Below are 16,956 nucleotides of genomic sequence, written 5' to 3'. Positions count from 1 at the left end.
TTCCTGTGTGACTTCTGATAGACCAAACTGATAGCTCTCAAGTCATGGCAGAAAAGATCTTGTTGCTAAACTCATTTCTACTAGCTCAGGAAAACACAGTTTTAATAATTAATTTATTTAAATGCTGTTAAATTCTTTTTTTGTTATTATTGTTGTCTTCTCTGACTTGTTAATCTGCTGCAGTTTGATTGGAGCTGTTTCACAGGAGCCAGATAACTCAGGTTGCAGTCAGAGTGAAGAAGACTTTATCTGTGCTGCAGTGCTGAGAGGCAGAGAATTCTAGACCTGTGTCTTTGTTCAATAGCCTGCATTTGTGTTTTCCTTTAAATAGTTATGGGATAAACACTACTGAGAGAAAAGGGAGGAAAAAAATTCTAAAACTTGGTCAGTGAGCATTTGTGCATAATAACTGGTTATTTCTGTTGTAACAGCTGAAATCAACTGGAGTACTTGTAATATCAAGGCTATGGTTTAAATTTTTGTGGTCTCAAAATTGTCCTTTTGTGGAATTATCTTCTCCAGTAGCTCAGAACAGAAGCCAGGCTGCCTGCAGAATCCATTCCAAGATACATACATTGAGTCATATATTCCCTTGACAGCTGCAACATTCCTGTGTAGGCATTTGTCGGCTGGCAGATGAAAGCAGGATGGCAAACTGCTCTGACATGGGGAATAGTCACTGTATGTGCTCACTGGTAATTGAGCTGTTCCTAGCAAAGTGACCCTTTCCATAAGCAGTGTCTCTGATGACCTTGATTTTGGCATTGTGGCCAGCCCATCATCCCAGGAAGCTTTTCCTACGCACATGCGATCATTACTCGTCCCTCTGTCTAAAAATGCTGGGAAGAACGAGGGCTCCCAGCCAGGGCTTTTGCCTGAACTTGGCAAGAGTAGTACTGGGGTGGTTGTTGTGGGTTCAGCTCCCACTAGAACTTACTGCCATTTTACTAAAATGGTTTGCTTATCTTTTTAATGTTTAGCAGTGCAGCTTCTGCTGACATGAAATATTCTTACTTGCATCAGAAATTCCTTGATGTGTATTGACATATGTTTTTGTTATGATTATGTGTGTGATTTGAAGAGAGTCTCATAAAGTAGCAGAAATTGTTTAGCCCAGTAATTAAAGCCATGTAACTTTGTTCTTGGAAAAAAGTTGTTTTTTTTTTTTTTAATTCCAAGTGAGAAGATATCTAGTCAATCTTAATATTCTTACCATCTTCCTTGCTGGGTGTAGACCAGTTCAGTCATCATATTTTCTTCCTCCATTTTCTATCTGTTCATAAAAGTAGGAGGGACAAAGGTTCCGTGAATGGCACAAATTTCTAGCACCTCCTTTGCTAGGTGACATACTCTGATTTAAGTCTGTGTGATGAACACCTGACAATTCAAACTCTTGTGTTACAGCTCCACAAAACATTTGCCTCGAGTGTGTTTATGGTAGTAGAAGTCATATGTGAATGTGTGTTCAGAAGTTTCACTGAAGCTTTAATAAGCTATTGAATATTAAGCCCTGAATGTTTCCGGGGGTGTCCTGCCTGGCTTCGTCTGGCCTCGCTGCTGGACCAAAGGCTGCAGCTGTGGTGTTTTCACCGCAGAGATACCTTTGGCTGGCTGGGTGCTGCAGCTGGGCACTCGGAACAAATCCAGGCAAAGTAGGAACTCAGTTTACCTTTGGTGGAAAAGGTTCAAGCAGCAGTGAAGAGAAAAGAAGCAGGTTCTGCCGTAGAGCTTAAATCCAGAGTTTTATTTCAGCATGGTAGACCTCTGACTGTGGTAACAGCTCCAGACAGACACCCCAGCCGCATGGTCTCGTGTCCTCTTAAGCCCCGGGGACAGGGCGAGGGGAGGGACAGGTGAGGGCCAACCAGGTGGGAGGAGAGGAAGGGTCCTGGGATACAGACACTTGGACAGGCCAATGAGCCCAGACCTGAGGAGCATCTGCCAACCACACGATGCCCTGCTGGAATGTTAAGATTGATGAACAGCTCTTAGGCAGGAGGGCAAAAGGGGGAGGGGGAAAGGTTGGTGCACCTGGGGGGGCTGGGACGGGTCAAACAGGAAACCGCAACAATAAGCAAAAGCAAGTGACTTGCCTAGAAACAGTTCTTTTTTTCTTTTTCTGATAAAATTTGGTTAGCAAGCTGATCTCTTGTGGGTTGTTTTTATCAGAAGCACAGTTCAGAAGCACAGTTTTCACGAGGAGATGGTTTCAGATTGGTGAAGATTTGGGTTTTGCACCACATCCTTTTCATCCCATAAGACAGCAATAAAGATACAAGAAAAAAATGTTACACATATTTATGTTAAACATCATAAAGAAACGTTCCTAATTTTAGTATCTCATTTAAAAATAAGAAATTACCATAGAGAAAGTTCTTATGGTGCAGATGGGAAAGTGAGAATGAATCTAAACTTGCATTAACATCTGTGTTCATGTTTTGCTCATTTTGCTTTCTTAATGTCAAGGACTTAATGGATAATTCTAAGAGTAAAAATAAACCTTCAGAAGACTTTGTTTCATGACTTACTGTAGTGTGCAGTTTATGCCTTTCCTGCTAGCAAGTGAATCCTTTTTGTCAAAGCTGTAAATAAGCAAGCTCAGCAAAAAGATTTAAAGCAAATGGTCAGAGTTGTGTTCCCATACAGATGTGCCAAGAGGTCCCAGTGTGAATACAAGAACTCTTGTGAGGAAGGCAATGATGAAATATCTTTCAAAGGAAAGTCCTTGTCCAAAATAACTTTTTTTCTCAATAAATAATGTACATGATTGTGGAAAAGGCATAATTTATCTATTTTGCATATGTTGAAGAAAAACCTTAGATTTTTAACTATTTTAAATCAGTGTTGATTTCTTAACATCAGTTAGGTTGCTGTTATTCATAGCACTTGGGAATCATTATCCTCTCAGATACAGAAGTCCAAAAAGTATTCCAGTTCAGGAAACCATGCCATCATATCTATAGGGGCAACAAACTATGTAGAATATATATATACATTCTAATATATCTTACCTATGTTTGTCTGTAATACCTCCAAAGCGCTACTTTTAGGGGTACATATTCTATTCTATTATGTAGCTGAGTTGCTGATAATTTTGATCACATTTTCAAGTCACGGTGTGTGGTAGCATTATTGAATAAGGTATGGTGGGATTGATTTTGTCCCATGTAGTGGATTGGGTTTTTTTAATCTGGTCTGGTTCATAATGTCAACTATAAGGATAAAAATATGTCAACATGACTAAAATAACATTGCACTGAAGTAGTTAGAATGAGCAGTCGTGGTCAGAGACAATGTGCATTAAGCCAGTACTATGCTGCATTTTGCTGTTTAGTTAGTCATTTAACAGTTGTGGAAACTGACTGCTTGTAATGAGTTTTCAGTCAGGAAGTTAACAATTGGACTTCTACTCATGCCTGCCCTCCTGTTGTCCTCATGCTTTATCATGGTTCACAGGGGATGTGTAGCAGGAGTGATGGTCACAGAACTTCAGACAAGCACCTGTACTGTGGCAGTGAATAGGCTAAAAGAAATCCTTCGGAGGAGGAAGTACAATTTCTGTATTTGCAGTTTGCCACAGTCTTCCTGTGTGTCTCAGAGAGGGGCACATAGCCTTCTAGTGTCAGTGTGCTTTAGCCTGTGCTGTGGGAACATGTGTTATTTCACAGATTTAGAAGTTAATTCCTCACTGATTCTAAGAGTAGTCTGCTTTATTTATCAAGGCTTTGGCTTTCAGTCTGCATGTGGGCCACTCTAAGCCTACAGCTTTGATGTAGCAAGTTATGCTAAAATTAAATCTTGTAGGGTTTCTATGAGTAGTGCAATTTACACCCAGCGTGCGTATCAGAGAGAATGTGGACCTTTCCAACCTGTGCAACCTTCCTTAATAAAGATACAGTGACTGCAGTTGACCTCTTGTGAAAAGTAGATCCATTTGTGTTTTTATTCTGTGGCCTGAATAGAAGATATAACAGAATGGGCACTGTTCACTCGACGTGGGAATTCTCCCTTGCTCTGACTCATGTAGAGCAGCAGGGAGGGGGAGGAAAATGGGCTCCACAAACCTGGTATCCAGTTTTGTAATTTACAAAATCTTTTTGATCTGAACTTTGTACATTTAATATTCCAGAGCGTATTTAGAAGTTTGATAAAAGTCTGTAGTAGTGCTGGAGAAAGATAAGGTTCACTATTGTACTAAAACAGGGTCGTGGTGCCAAGACAGTATATTTATGTTTTTCTGTTGCAAGACTAACAGTGCCCATCAAACTTTGTATAATTAGGTATTATGCAGAGTAAAGATAAAAATACCCAGTCATTCTCTAAGTTGCAATACAAAATACTTTAAGCTTAATACTCAACTATATTGCAAACCAGTCCATTAGCATGATATAGTGCTTCACAGTAGCTGGGAGAAATACAGTGTGGTGAAATTACCCATGTGATAGGGGCCAAGATTTTTTGTGGAGAATAAAAAAAATCCTTACTTTTTTCTCCATTATAATCAACTGTTATTTTGCCCATATGTTTTCTTATGTGTCTTGCAGAGTTTTATGATAGGCTTTCAAAGCTGGATGAAATTTTCTGTTCCAGCATTGTGGTCAGTCAGTTTTTAGCATGCATAAAGGAACCAGTGTTCCTACATTTTTCTTTGAGCCTGTGAAGTCAGAGTCGCAAGGAATAGAACAAAGCCTCAGAAAATATAACAGGAGCCTTTGGGAGCTAATGGGGAATTGCAAACTCTTTGTTTATTGCACCTGGCACTTTCTCAAAATCTGCTTCATAGGGGCCAGACCAATCATTTCCTCAAGCAGATAAGGAGGATGCTTTCTCTCCGAGTCAAAGCTCTGTAGGTTTGCAAATAAGATAGTTAAAATGTATATTTTAAGAGTACTTTCTAGAGGGATTATAGCTAATATATTGCAAACTTTTATCTCAGGAAACCTGAACTTCAGGACTAGTTAAAATGGTTAAGTTAAAAAGAAGTATGGACTTCAAAACCACCTGCAATCACAACAGCTATAACAACATGTATTTTGCCTGAATTGTCTGAAATGAAGTTTTAAAACATTCTAAACAGGCAATAAATTGGGAAAAAAAAACCCAACAAACCACAAAAAACAGCCTGCCCCCATTTTCAAGAGCATTCTGGTGTTTTTGAGACCCATGGCAGGAGTGCTGGGGAGCTCACCTCTGTTGCTGCCCCATGAGAGAGGAAATAAAAGGAAATATGTCCCCTGCATCTCCCAGGTTGTTTCCAGGCAATGAGTCAGGACCATTTTTCACAAATTTCTCAATATGCATGTTTTTTATTTCTACTGTTGATATAATTCCATGGATCTTGTTTGATAGACATAGTCACATAGTCACAAGTGTAAATTTGTCATATAAGGCCAGGAGCTAACCAGACCTTCTGTTTCTTATCCATCTTTTCTTAAATCTTCATTCTTCTGAATTAATCCAGAAGATGTAAATATGGACATAATTCTGTATAATCCTTTTCTTAAAGGCAGTCTTTCTGAGATATGGACAATGCAGAGCAACTGTGTTAATTTTCCATCAGGCAAATAGAAGCAATTCTCTAGAGTAGAATCCATTGACTGATTATACAAATTTAAGCTCTTCTTTCCAGTGTTTGGAATTCCTGTTTCCATTATGCATTGAAATAAGATTTTTATTACAGTTAGACTGAGCAATTGTTTAATTGCTATTTATATTTTATATTGGAATTTAATGCAAAAGTCAAAACACTTTAACTGTCATGCAGTAAACTGTAACTAACACCAAAGCAATGGAGTTGATATGAAGGGTTCTAACTTCACCCAAACAAGTATGTGTATTTAATGAAAGTGAAATGTTTTAAGTGTATTCCCTTAAAAAAATTTCCCTTAAGAAAATACTGGTTTTATAAAAACATTGAAATTCTAATTATTTCTCTGTTTTCTGGGAGAATATTTACTTTCTTGCGAGTTTTGAATTAAGCTTTCTCTGTGGGACATCACTCTGAACACATGAATGCTATAATACTGATTTTAGTAGGAATGACTCAGATGACTTTTAATGCAAAACATAAATGACCTGAAATTTCTTGATGGGAAATCTAACACGATGGAGCAGACTTCAAAGTCTCCTGTGAGAAATATGCTAGAAGCAAAACATCTTCAAGTATACTGTAGGGGGAAAAAATGGAAGCTTTTTGTGGAAATGTAATATTTCATGTCTGTGACTTAATTTTGTTTTATTTCAACCTGAAATTAAAGCTTTATTCTTCAAGGGCAATAATGGCATGTTTTTGTAACTCCTTATTAGCTTTCAACAATAGTGTATAATATTTTGGTTCACCATTGTGTTAAAGCTGTGTTTTTCTGACTGCTGTGGCATAATGATTTATTAGTGTTGACAGTCTAGGGTTGTTTGTCAAAAGCTCAGCTTTTGCTCCTTCTGGCAGATTACATACAAATTATGTAAATCACTATAGTGCTGGTTTTTAACCTAATTATGTTATACACCTTGAACAATGGTAATTTCTATAAGGGAAAGACATCTGGAATTTTAGTTGTTAATATATTTTTTCTTCTTTTGGTATTCCACGAAAGAAGCACATCAAAAAGCGACTAGTATGTGTGCAGGTTTTTTTGCCACAGCTTATGCTTTAGCTTATGCTGCTAAAATGTGTGAAAGCTGATTTTGGTTTTTTTTAGGACTTCAACAATCTGTTTATACAAATTAGCAGTAAGCTGTAACTTCACTTACAGAATTTCACAGAGGACTAGAAAAATGTAATTTCTTTTTTTGTATATAGATACACACATGTCTATGCATTTTATACAATTGGTCTGCTCAAATAAATACTGGATTAACAACAGTGATCAGACTTCTGTGTTCACACCGAGACAGACTTTCAGTTTAGCGTGACAAACTGAAATGCAGCTCAAGTCAATGCAGACAAAATTCACATACTGAAGAAATTAGCCTGAGCTATGGTCCACAGAATGCCTCCACAGCCTAAGGAGACCCTTCCTAGCCTAGCCCCAGCTGCCTTCCTTGCCAGCTGTGCTTAGCAAAGCAGAAGGACCAAACTATCCCAGACAGGTCAGGGCTGAGGGGTGGTGGCAGGTCAGGACTGGGAGTTGGCTTTTATCACATCTGAGGTTTGAAGGAAGACATCTGATTTCTGGCCTGTCAGCTCTTAATTTCTTCACTGCATGCACACTTGAGGTTTGTTTAAAAAGTAGCCTTCATATCACCTAGGTCCCATTTGACTTCATTTGCTTGTCAACAGGAGCTGAGAAATCCAGCTACATTTTTAACCTTCAAGGCTCTTGCTAGGCACTGCTTATTAACGTGAAGATTTTACACAGAGTTTTACGTAACCTCTTGTAATGATCTAATAGAAAATAGGCAGTGTGACATGGTTCGTTTGGGCTGCATGTCCTTGGGTTGTATTGCTCACACCTTATTAGTCTTCAGCAAATGTTCCACTTTCCTTTAGTTTTGGCAAGCTGCTTGGAACACCATTTCCTTCTTTTCATTCTGGTGGAGTCCAATTGTTCTTTGCTTATACTACATTAGCCTTTCCCAGAATTTATCCTGGAGTTTTTGTACACTGGGGAGTTTCCAGTGTGTTTAGATTATAAAATGATTTCCTAATGTGACTGTGACAGAACCATGTTTTCAGATAACACTGTCAAACTAGATTTCAGTGCCGTTTTTCTGTGTTCCTTTGTGGTATTTTGCTCTACAGAAATGATGTAAAAATAATTTTGTCTCTTGAAAGTGTTATTTTTCATATCATCCACCCAAGTAGTCAGGATTGTCCTAAATTTTTTTCTTGTTCTGTTTTTCTTTAGGTTTGTGTAAATCAATTGGTGTAAGCAATTTTCTTATCAGCCATCTTGAGCAACTAAAGGAGGACTGTGTGATTACTCCACATGTTAATCAGGTGAGTGGATACATGTATTTAAAGTATCTGGGTTTGAATTTTTATTTTGGTTTTTTTGGTTAGCAATGTCCTCCCACTCCTATGTATGAAAGGCTACACCCAGACTATTGCCTTAGTCATACAATTTCTTTTTTCATTTCTATTTGCATATTGAAAACCATTCCAGAAGATGACCCAAAGGGTAGGGAAGTTCTTCCTCAAATTTCCCCACCCAGTTTCTCCCAGGCTACTTGTTTGTGTCTGGATACACAGACAGAAACAAATGGTCCCTGTGACAGTTTTTTGGTGATAAAACAGTTTAGAAATAAAATTCAAGAATCACAGAACATTTAGCATCTTCAGAGTGAACCAGTTTTTGGAAAGCCTCTGTTTGAATACTTTTGTGCTTCCTGTAAACAACACTGAAAGAGTCAGTTAATTACATATCCATGTAAGGGTGCCCTTCCCTTGCTCCCCCCTCATTTCCTAGTTCACATGAATTCAGTGAACTCCTGGTTTAGGCAGGTGCTGTGACAGCCCTGGCAGAATGTTTTTGCTGCCCTAGGCAGATCTAGGATGGCCACCTACGTACCGGCAGGCTGCCAGGACACTCGACAAACGTTCCCTTGTTGCAGGTTCTGCCTACAGCTGTGCTGGAAGTTCATGCTCCCATTCCTTCCACCTCCTGCCAGATAGTGTGTGTGTATGCTGACATGGATGTGGGAACTGGAATGGATGGGGTGCACGCACAGGGTTTTCCCCTTTGTACAGATGGTCAGGACTTCTGGCAGCTGTTTATGGTTTAATGTCATTCACAGCCATGAAAGTGTTGCTCAGAGTGTGACTGTCAGTACCAAACAACTCTGATTTTGGCTGTCCACTATACGAAGGGTTACTAAAGGGCAATTAATTAATTTTAAATAAGCATAAACCCATACACAATATTTAAATCCAGTTATTCAAAATAAACCATGGAAATATATGTTAAGGTGGGCAGGTTGATGACTGTTTAATAATTGGTGAATTTACCAAGGTTCAAGAAATACACATGTACAAAGACTTACTAGAGTTTGGCATGAATTGGTACTGCCTGTTAAATAATAGTAGCTTTTCAGTTTTCTACTAAATCACTGCAAGGAAAAAATAATGCTTTTGTTTTGAAATTTCCTCTTACCCACAGTGTCAAAATGTTACCAGTCTTACTTTTTCAATGGTGTTCATGGACACAAGCTGTTTCTTGGTGCTATTTGCTTTTTCTGAGGCTAAAAAGAAGATACAAAAAGTTGAGGTGGTGGTGATACCGAGGGGTGTGAGAGGGCCCCTGCTAGTAATTTCTTTGAGATGCTACACAGCAGTTGTGAATTGAAAGCAAAAATCATCAATGAATTACCCATACCACTACCAAGTGCTCCACCTAAAACAGTTTTGTTATAGCATCAATTTATATTTTTTTAGAGTTAAAGGAATTTTATAAACCATACTTCAGCTTATCCTCAAAAAAGTATGTATTCTGTTTCTTGCTTAGTGTTGGAGAGTTACTGAGTCTGATGGTAAGATTACTTAAGTACCATCAAATAAATAATGCATTTCTAAATTCAAAATGGAAATGCTGTACTGAGTTCTTATTTCACTGTCCACAATTTATAATACAGTTTTTCTGCTATATTTATGCATAAAATAGTGTACTGTTCCAATGGGCTTACTAAATATAAAACATTTGCAAAGAGTCATTGGATACAGTCTAAATATTGAAGAAACAAATGGAGGAAAAATACTTCCCTTTTAGAGTTCAGGGTGTTCTTACAATTACAACAGTTCCCTTATGATGTTAAAATTGAAAGTTGGGTTTTTTATCTGTGAAGGGGAGAAAGCAGGAAGGCAGGAGAAATAAGCAATACTTCTGTTTTACAAACCAAGTTTCAAGTACTGCCTTTCTTCTCAGTTCCTGGGAAAAAACAGTATTGTCATGTCTTTTAAAGAGGCAGGCAAGGCCTGTCTTTTCAAGAATATGGTATTGCTAAGTTATTTATTAATAAGCAAGCACCTTCAATATACTGTTAAAAATGCCGGTAAACACTGTAAAATGATTGAAAATGTACTTATTCTAGCATCATGTAGAGTGAAACTTACAACCTAGTTCCAGGTTTGTGTGCCAGAGTTTTGTAATTGACTTGGCAGTAGGAAGTTCTGATTTATGCTCAGAGAAATCTTGAAGTCTCTCTAAAGCTTCATTGCCCTGTCACTCACTGTCGGGAAAAAATACATTTTATAAGTACTTAACAAATATATATGTTTCATTTACTAATGTGATACACTGAACCCAAATATAAGCTGTTCCTCTATGAATTCCATGTAGGAATGTTCATCAATATATGATGATGTAGTGTGCACTTCTCCACACTTTTCCAGTCCTGGAGAAGTGTGAATTACTGTGTAATGACCTCAGAGAGATTTACTTACATAGTTGATATTGCCACTAATATTGAGCTCTACTGTGTAAATTTGTACAAGGTATAAATGCATGTAAGACATTAGAAAACAACCCCGTTGTACATAAACTCACCTGAATTGTTCTTCTATATATAAAACTTCTATAAATAAAACTTCTATAAAATACTCATAGGCTTGTATTTCAGTTTCATTAAGAGAAAAAAAATTGCAAGACAGCATTGCCATAGAGAAAATTACTGAATTCCAGATGCGCAGAACTTTGTCATGTGAAAAGGACTACAGCAGGGTGGAAGGAGTAAGGCATCATCATCTGAGGTCTGACTTTCTAGGGCCATGTGTAAGGGTTGTTATTAGGCTCAGCTTTTCCCCATCTGCTATGACTGTTGTAAGAAAACAGTGCTTTAGCTGGAGGTCCCCTGTGGCTGGGCATGTAGCAGCTGTGAAGTTCTGTAATGTGAACTGCAAACTGTTCTATTAAACAGATGCCAGTTTTTACATGCCAGAATCAGGGTAGGGTGCCAGAAAAGATCAAGATCTTCCTCTGCCATCATGTGACAGACAGTCCTTGCCTGAAAAAAGTCTGACAAAAAAGGTGACAAAAATAGCAAGGGTGGGGCAGGACAGGAAGCAAGAATTGTTATTTTGAGGGGAAGCATATGTTGACCGCTCACCTTATGCCTCTTGTAGCTCAGGATCCTAGTGCCTTGCAGATGCTGCTAAAACCTTCCAGAATTTTTTAATTAAAAAAAAAAATTCAATAAGTGCTTATTTTATTTGATGCATTTGATTATTTTAGTAATGTATTTAAGAAGAAAAATACTTGCTCTACCAACACAAAGCTGTATGTGTCAAAATGTCAAAAATTCTATTCACAAAATTCAGGAGCCTCTGGATTCAGTGAAAGGCACAAAGTATGATCTTTTCAGGTGGGAGTAGTTGTTGCTATGTATTCTGCTTGTGAAGCTTTCAGGTGATACCTCAGCATACTGCTCTTGCTTTAAACATTTCTGCTGTGACCTGAAACTGTGCTGCCTGGAGTCTTACTAGACCAGCAGGTAAATTCTACTTGCAGTTTAATTAGTAATAAATGCTGAATAAGTCACATGATGACATAGAGGCACTGCAGATGTTTCAGGATTTGGTCCTAAATACATAATTTTTTATTTAATATTTTTGAACTGCGTTATTTGCTATACTTATTGTAAAGAACATCTGCTAGAATTGCTTATTACTCTTTTACTAATCCAGTAATACACCTGGCTTTCTCTTTCACTTCTCCCCTCCTAGTCCTGCATAGATACAATGAGAATATTTCGTATCCAGCTCAGGTGCAAACAAGGGAATAACTGTATGACCTAAGCACTGCTCTTACACATACACACATGAAATACAAAGGGTACTCAAAGGTCAAGAAACATCAAAGGTTGAAGACATGGATGTCTGCTGCTTGAACCTTGTTCCCGAGTCCACCTAGTAATTTAGATCATAGCAGCTTTAGGCTGACTCAGCCCAGCCTTCCAGGGGCACAGTTTTTTCTTAGCTCACGTTGAATGACTGCCAGCCCATTGTTCCTGGCTATTGTTGTCTGAAAAGACAACATGTACTAAAGATGAGAAACAGGAAATGTTCATTTGTCCTCTTTATGGCAGAAGAAATTTTCCAGATTCCACGTATTGAGGTGATTGCTCAGAAGAGTATTTTTCTTCAAAATGCGTAAGAGTTCAGTACCTGGAACAATGCTGATGACCAGTCATAAAAATGCATCACATGATTTTGTATTTTGTTAAAGCAAACACTACCCACTTTCATCTAAATGCAGAGTAATGTATGCTTCTTACAATGAATAGACTGTAAAATACTTATTTAAATAACTTATTAAGGAACATCACAGAGTTTCTTTTCTGGTTTTAGCTACATGCCAGAATATGTCTCTCCTCTGAGATGATTACTGTCCAATAACTTCTTTTTCCTTTTGCTCCCAACAACCGTGTAGCTTGTTACTTTTCCTCTTTTAACTGGGTCTTGGCAATTTGTGATCTTCCTTCCTACAAAGGGTCTCCTTCACACATCCAGTTCCACAGTGTGATTGCTTCCCTGCACAAGCTGATGGTGACACCACACACAACACAGGATTTGCCATGTGCAATCCATGCCAACAGGCTTTGCTTCCAAGGTCAGGTCCTCACCCTAAGCAAATTGTTCTGGTTGGTCCCTTGCAAACCCAGCCCCTGCTCAGCCCCCTCCTCTTGCCTGGGCAACTCAAAGATCACTTGAAAGCATCATTAGTAAAGAAGCAGGAAAGGACATAGATTTGGGGAAGAGAAAGTAGTCTCAAAGTACCAATAAAAGTGACCTGATGCTGACTTCCACTGTTCATTTGTATATATTTCTTAACAGTAGAGCAATAGTGAAAGTCCAGCTGCAGGTCAGGCAGACAACTGTGCCTGGTTTCTGAGGGAAACATAAAATGCAGTTAACTTTTTGAGCCAATTATTGGTAAAATATCTGATTAATACCCTTCATGTATCTTCTAAAACTAATACCTTATGCCTACTTCCCAGAAACAGTGACTTCACTCATGTTCTATTTTTAAAACAAGAGAGAAATTATTTTCATTTTCATTGATGTTTTCTACAAAATGTGTTTTCAGGGTTTTTACTGAGTTTATTTCTGTTTATCTAAGGTTGAATACCACCCTTTCCAAAGACCTCAGGAGCTGGTTGATTATTGTAGGAGCAGAAATATTGTTTTTGAAGGCTACTGTCCTTTAGCCAAAGGTGAAGCACTCACCCATCCTACTGTCATTCAGCTGGCAAAGAAGTATGGCAGAACTCCAGCACAGATTTGCATACGCTGGAGCATACAGGTAATGGAGGGTGGTAATAAAAATGTGTCTCCTTTCTCAGGAAAAAAATGCAAATTGTTTGGGGTTTGTGCATCAAACCAGAATTTATTTAAACCAGAAGATATTTCTGCTTTCAGGATGTTGATATTGTGTGAACTGGTGGCTGTACTGGAAATTTAGAATGTAGTACACAAATCATGCCAGTATTTCAAATATTAATTATTATAAATAATCTGGTTGTACAGAACAAGAGCCACCACTAAGAAATGTTCCAAAGTAGATGTTACAAGCAGTATTCCTCATCATTCCATTTCTGTCACTGAATATGAAGTACTAAGCAGTGAAATAATGTCTTAAGTTGATATAAACCATGTAGTGTGTTGGAAATCAGCACAGTGTTTGTAACTGCAGTTGCAAATGACATGGAAAAATGTCAGTGTCCCCCAGAAATTGAAATTAGAACCTCAGAAGATGTGAGGAATTCATTGTAATGGCTTGAAGATAGATAATTTTCTTTAAATCTGCACATTTTATTGATGAGAAGCATAATTCTTTTCAGAATGGGATTGTCACTATTCCAAAGTCAACAAGGGCAGAACGGGTAGAGGAAAACTGCAAGGTAAGATTTGGTTATGCACTCAAGCCTGGCTAACATCCAAGTGAGAGTTTTTAATATTTTGGGTTGCCTTCCCATTTTCCTTACCAGTTTTATACTGGGGTAACTCATTCACAATTGGCAAATGGGTACCATGAAATGACCACAATGTAGGAAAGAAACTGTAACTCACAAATATCAGAAAATACCTGGAGAGCTAATTACTGTGAATAAAGAAAAATCCAGAGAAGACCTTTTGCAGTTGATTTTTGTAATTAATAGCTCTCGTTATTACCTGTCTGGTTGTAGAACATCCTAATCTGGCTATGGTTACATCCTTTTTGTGATAGGCACATAGGTCAAATGGAAGGAGTTTGGATGCTATGGATAACAGTTTATGAAAGCTTTAAAACTCACTTGGGGATAGCTCCAACATAAAGACCTTCCAAGGAAATCACAGTCCTACCTGCCCTGACTCTTCCCCTACCTTCTCCTTCTACTCAATGTGCAGAAAAGGTCCCAGCATGAAGGGGCTGGACAAAGAAAAGTGGAAATGAATGAGAACTGGCAGTGTGATTCCTCCCCCGCACCTTTTCTAAATTTTCTTTTCGTACCAAATGGTTTTAATTCATTACTTGCTTTGTCTCTCTGTTTCTCTAATCTGAAAATGTTCTTTCTTTAGGGTAGGCAAAACCACAACTTCTTTCCAAAAATATCATAGGGGTATGAACTGCTGTGGCAAATCTGGAAGAAACTTTGCAAGAAGACAGGAATCTTCCATCTGCTGTTTTTATCCTTTTGTGTGTGTGTGTGTAGAGGTGTGAATCAATATACGTGAGAATTTCTGCAGGTGGCCATGCCTGTTTATACAGCTTCTGCCTTGACTTTTTATTCTGACATTCACACTGCCTTCTGTGGTACAAGCACAGCTGCTTGTGGTACTGTATTGGGAACCAGATCAGAGAACAAAACCAGTTTGAAAATCCTTCCTTATACTTTTATTTTCCCCAATAATATTTGAAATCCAGATTAATTTCATTTTTTTACAGAGTTTACTCAATGGCACCACCAATTCATTTCACACAACTCAGGAAATGTGTTACAATCCAAACTTGAAACACTTAAGGTGGAGAGAGGAAAGAACTGGCACAGTCTTTGTTGTTTATCACACCTCCCTTCTTTTTCTTTCCCTCATGTTTCTGGCTTGGCCTGAGTCTCTACCACTTCTGGTCAAGTTGGTCCTCATTAAACCCTCAGTATATAAAACACAGGGTTTCTAGTTCTGGGACTGGTCCCTGGTTTAAGCTTAAAAGGCTTGAAAGAGCAATGAGATTTGACTACAAGGATCATTCCAGAACAGTGGTTGCTGGATAATGCAGGATGGGAGGAGCTCATTTGGCTACAGTTCAGGCTCCACAGAATCTTTTTATTTAGCACAGAAGAACTCTGACAAAGAGAACAGAAGCAACTGCCTGATGATAATGTCTCAATAGGACACCTGCTAAGAAAGCACTGACGCCATCGTTCACATTGCAGCTGTGGCCACAGGAGAAGGCAGTGGCTGTAAGAACCTGTGTTTGAAGACAGGTGAATGCTTTCCAGTTTGAGTTAGTACTGAGGCACTGTGGCACTTTTTCTGTATTTAGCTGATTTGTGCAAATTTTGTCAAAGTAGAGTCATAGAAAAGACAGACACAGCCTTTGGCTTGTTAGCTTTGTGAATGTCCTAATACCTTGTAAAAATTCTCTTTGTCTAAAGTTCTGAGAAAGAGAACTGTAACACTCTAAACTGAACATTGGGATGTAAGTGAATTACTGAGCTCATTCTCCCAAAGAGATTGCTGTCAGGATATTCCTATACCTACCTCTGGCAGAGACAATAGAGAGTGCTGTCAAAAACAGCTATGATACTGCCTTTGTCTTGGAACCTTGCCTGAGGCCAGAGTGCTGCAAAACCATCTTAACATAGTGCACAAATAAACATGAGTCACTAAAGGAGCAAAGGACCCAATGGAGCCTGTCAGCTTGATGGAGTATTTTTCTATGACAAAATATAAGAATTTTATGAAGGAAAAATATATAAAAATTGGGCCTCACATGAAAGTGAACCTTGACCAGTTAAATACTAGAATATATGTGAGGTTGTTGATTCTGTCTGTGCTCATGATGTGAACTGTATATGCATTCCCACAGGTGTTTGATTTTACAATAGCAGAAGATGATGTTGAAATTCTGAACGGAATGCATGATGGGAGACATGTTTCCTGGGATCCAAGTTTTATTGTGTGAATCAAGGTTGGAGCTTTTCTTTGCTTTCTCAGGGATCAGTGAGTACCATGTAATTTTAATTCAGAGCAGGTTACAGTAAGAATCTACTCAAGATAGTGATGTCTGCTGATAATGATCACTGATTTGAAATCCTTAACATTGGCAACAGACAAAAGATATTTTTGAGGGTAACACTTTTGTACAACCCTCAAAGAGATTTTAGATTTCCATCTCAAATGCTGTTCCTCAATCCATTGAAGTCCATGCAAAGACTCCTATTTATACCACAGATCCCTTTGTATATTAAAGAGCATCAGGCTGTTTAATTCAAATGAGGAGATACGCCTTGAAAAATATAGGGCAAAAGTGCTACCTGTTAGTGTGTCATATAGGTGTTGGGTATGAAATAATTTTTCAAATACTTTATTAGAGAGACACAATATATGAAGAAGAAAAAAGTGGATGAAAAAAAAGTTAATGCCATTATCATAACAGTATTTATGTTGTACAATATCCTGCAAATCTCCATGAAAAATATAATTTCATTGTAATACATAATATCTGAGGATCACCAAAAAAGTTTTATGCATATCACAGCATTACTATGGCATTGACTCAGAGAGTTCTATGCATATTAGTTACTAGCCTGTAGATAAACCAAAGCAGAAATCTTCCAGCCAAGTCCAGGTACAAATAAACTATTTGCAGGGCCAAGAGGTGAGCAGCAATCTTCAAGAGCCAAAAAGACATCTTTATTATTACTTACTGGAAATTGGGGTGAGTTTTTTTGGAGCTTTCTTGAGAATTAGTTTAGATTTCACTTTGGGTTTGTTCAGGAAATCCCATTAAGAGGCTATACTGTTCCTCACATTTTCTTATA

At 38.1% G+C, this 16,956-nt stretch overlaps 1 protein-coding gene across 1 annotated transcript in view; it reads left to right on the top strand.

Moving 5' to 3' along the window:
• Positions 1–16,956, top strand: part of LOC118689478 (uncharacterized oxidoreductase YtbE-like) — a 42,214-nt gene that overhangs the window by 20,966 nt on the left and 4,292 nt on the right. The window contains exons 6-9 of the mRNA XM_054515789.1: positions 7,848–7,939; positions 13,053–13,235; positions 13,774–13,833; positions 16,002–16,103. Coding sequence (XP_054371764.1) covers positions 7,848–7,939; positions 13,053–13,235; positions 13,774–13,833; positions 16,002–16,097 — 431 coding nt within the window. The 3' untranslated portion in view covers positions 16,098–16,103. The remainder of the gene's footprint in view (positions 1–7,847; positions 7,940–13,052; positions 13,236–13,773; positions 13,834–16,001; positions 16,104–16,956) is intronic.

Source organism: Molothrus ater, chromosome 9, assembly GCF_012460135.2.
Source record: "Molothrus ater isolate BHLD 08-10-18 breed brown headed cowbird chromosome 9, BPBGC_Mater_1.1, whole genome shotgun sequence".
Lineage (NCBI taxonomy): Eukaryota > Metazoa > Chordata > Aves > Passeriformes > Icteridae > Molothrus > Molothrus ater.
Note: the sequence above shows the minus strand (reverse complement) of the source record. Positions and strands in the feature narration are given on the sequence as shown.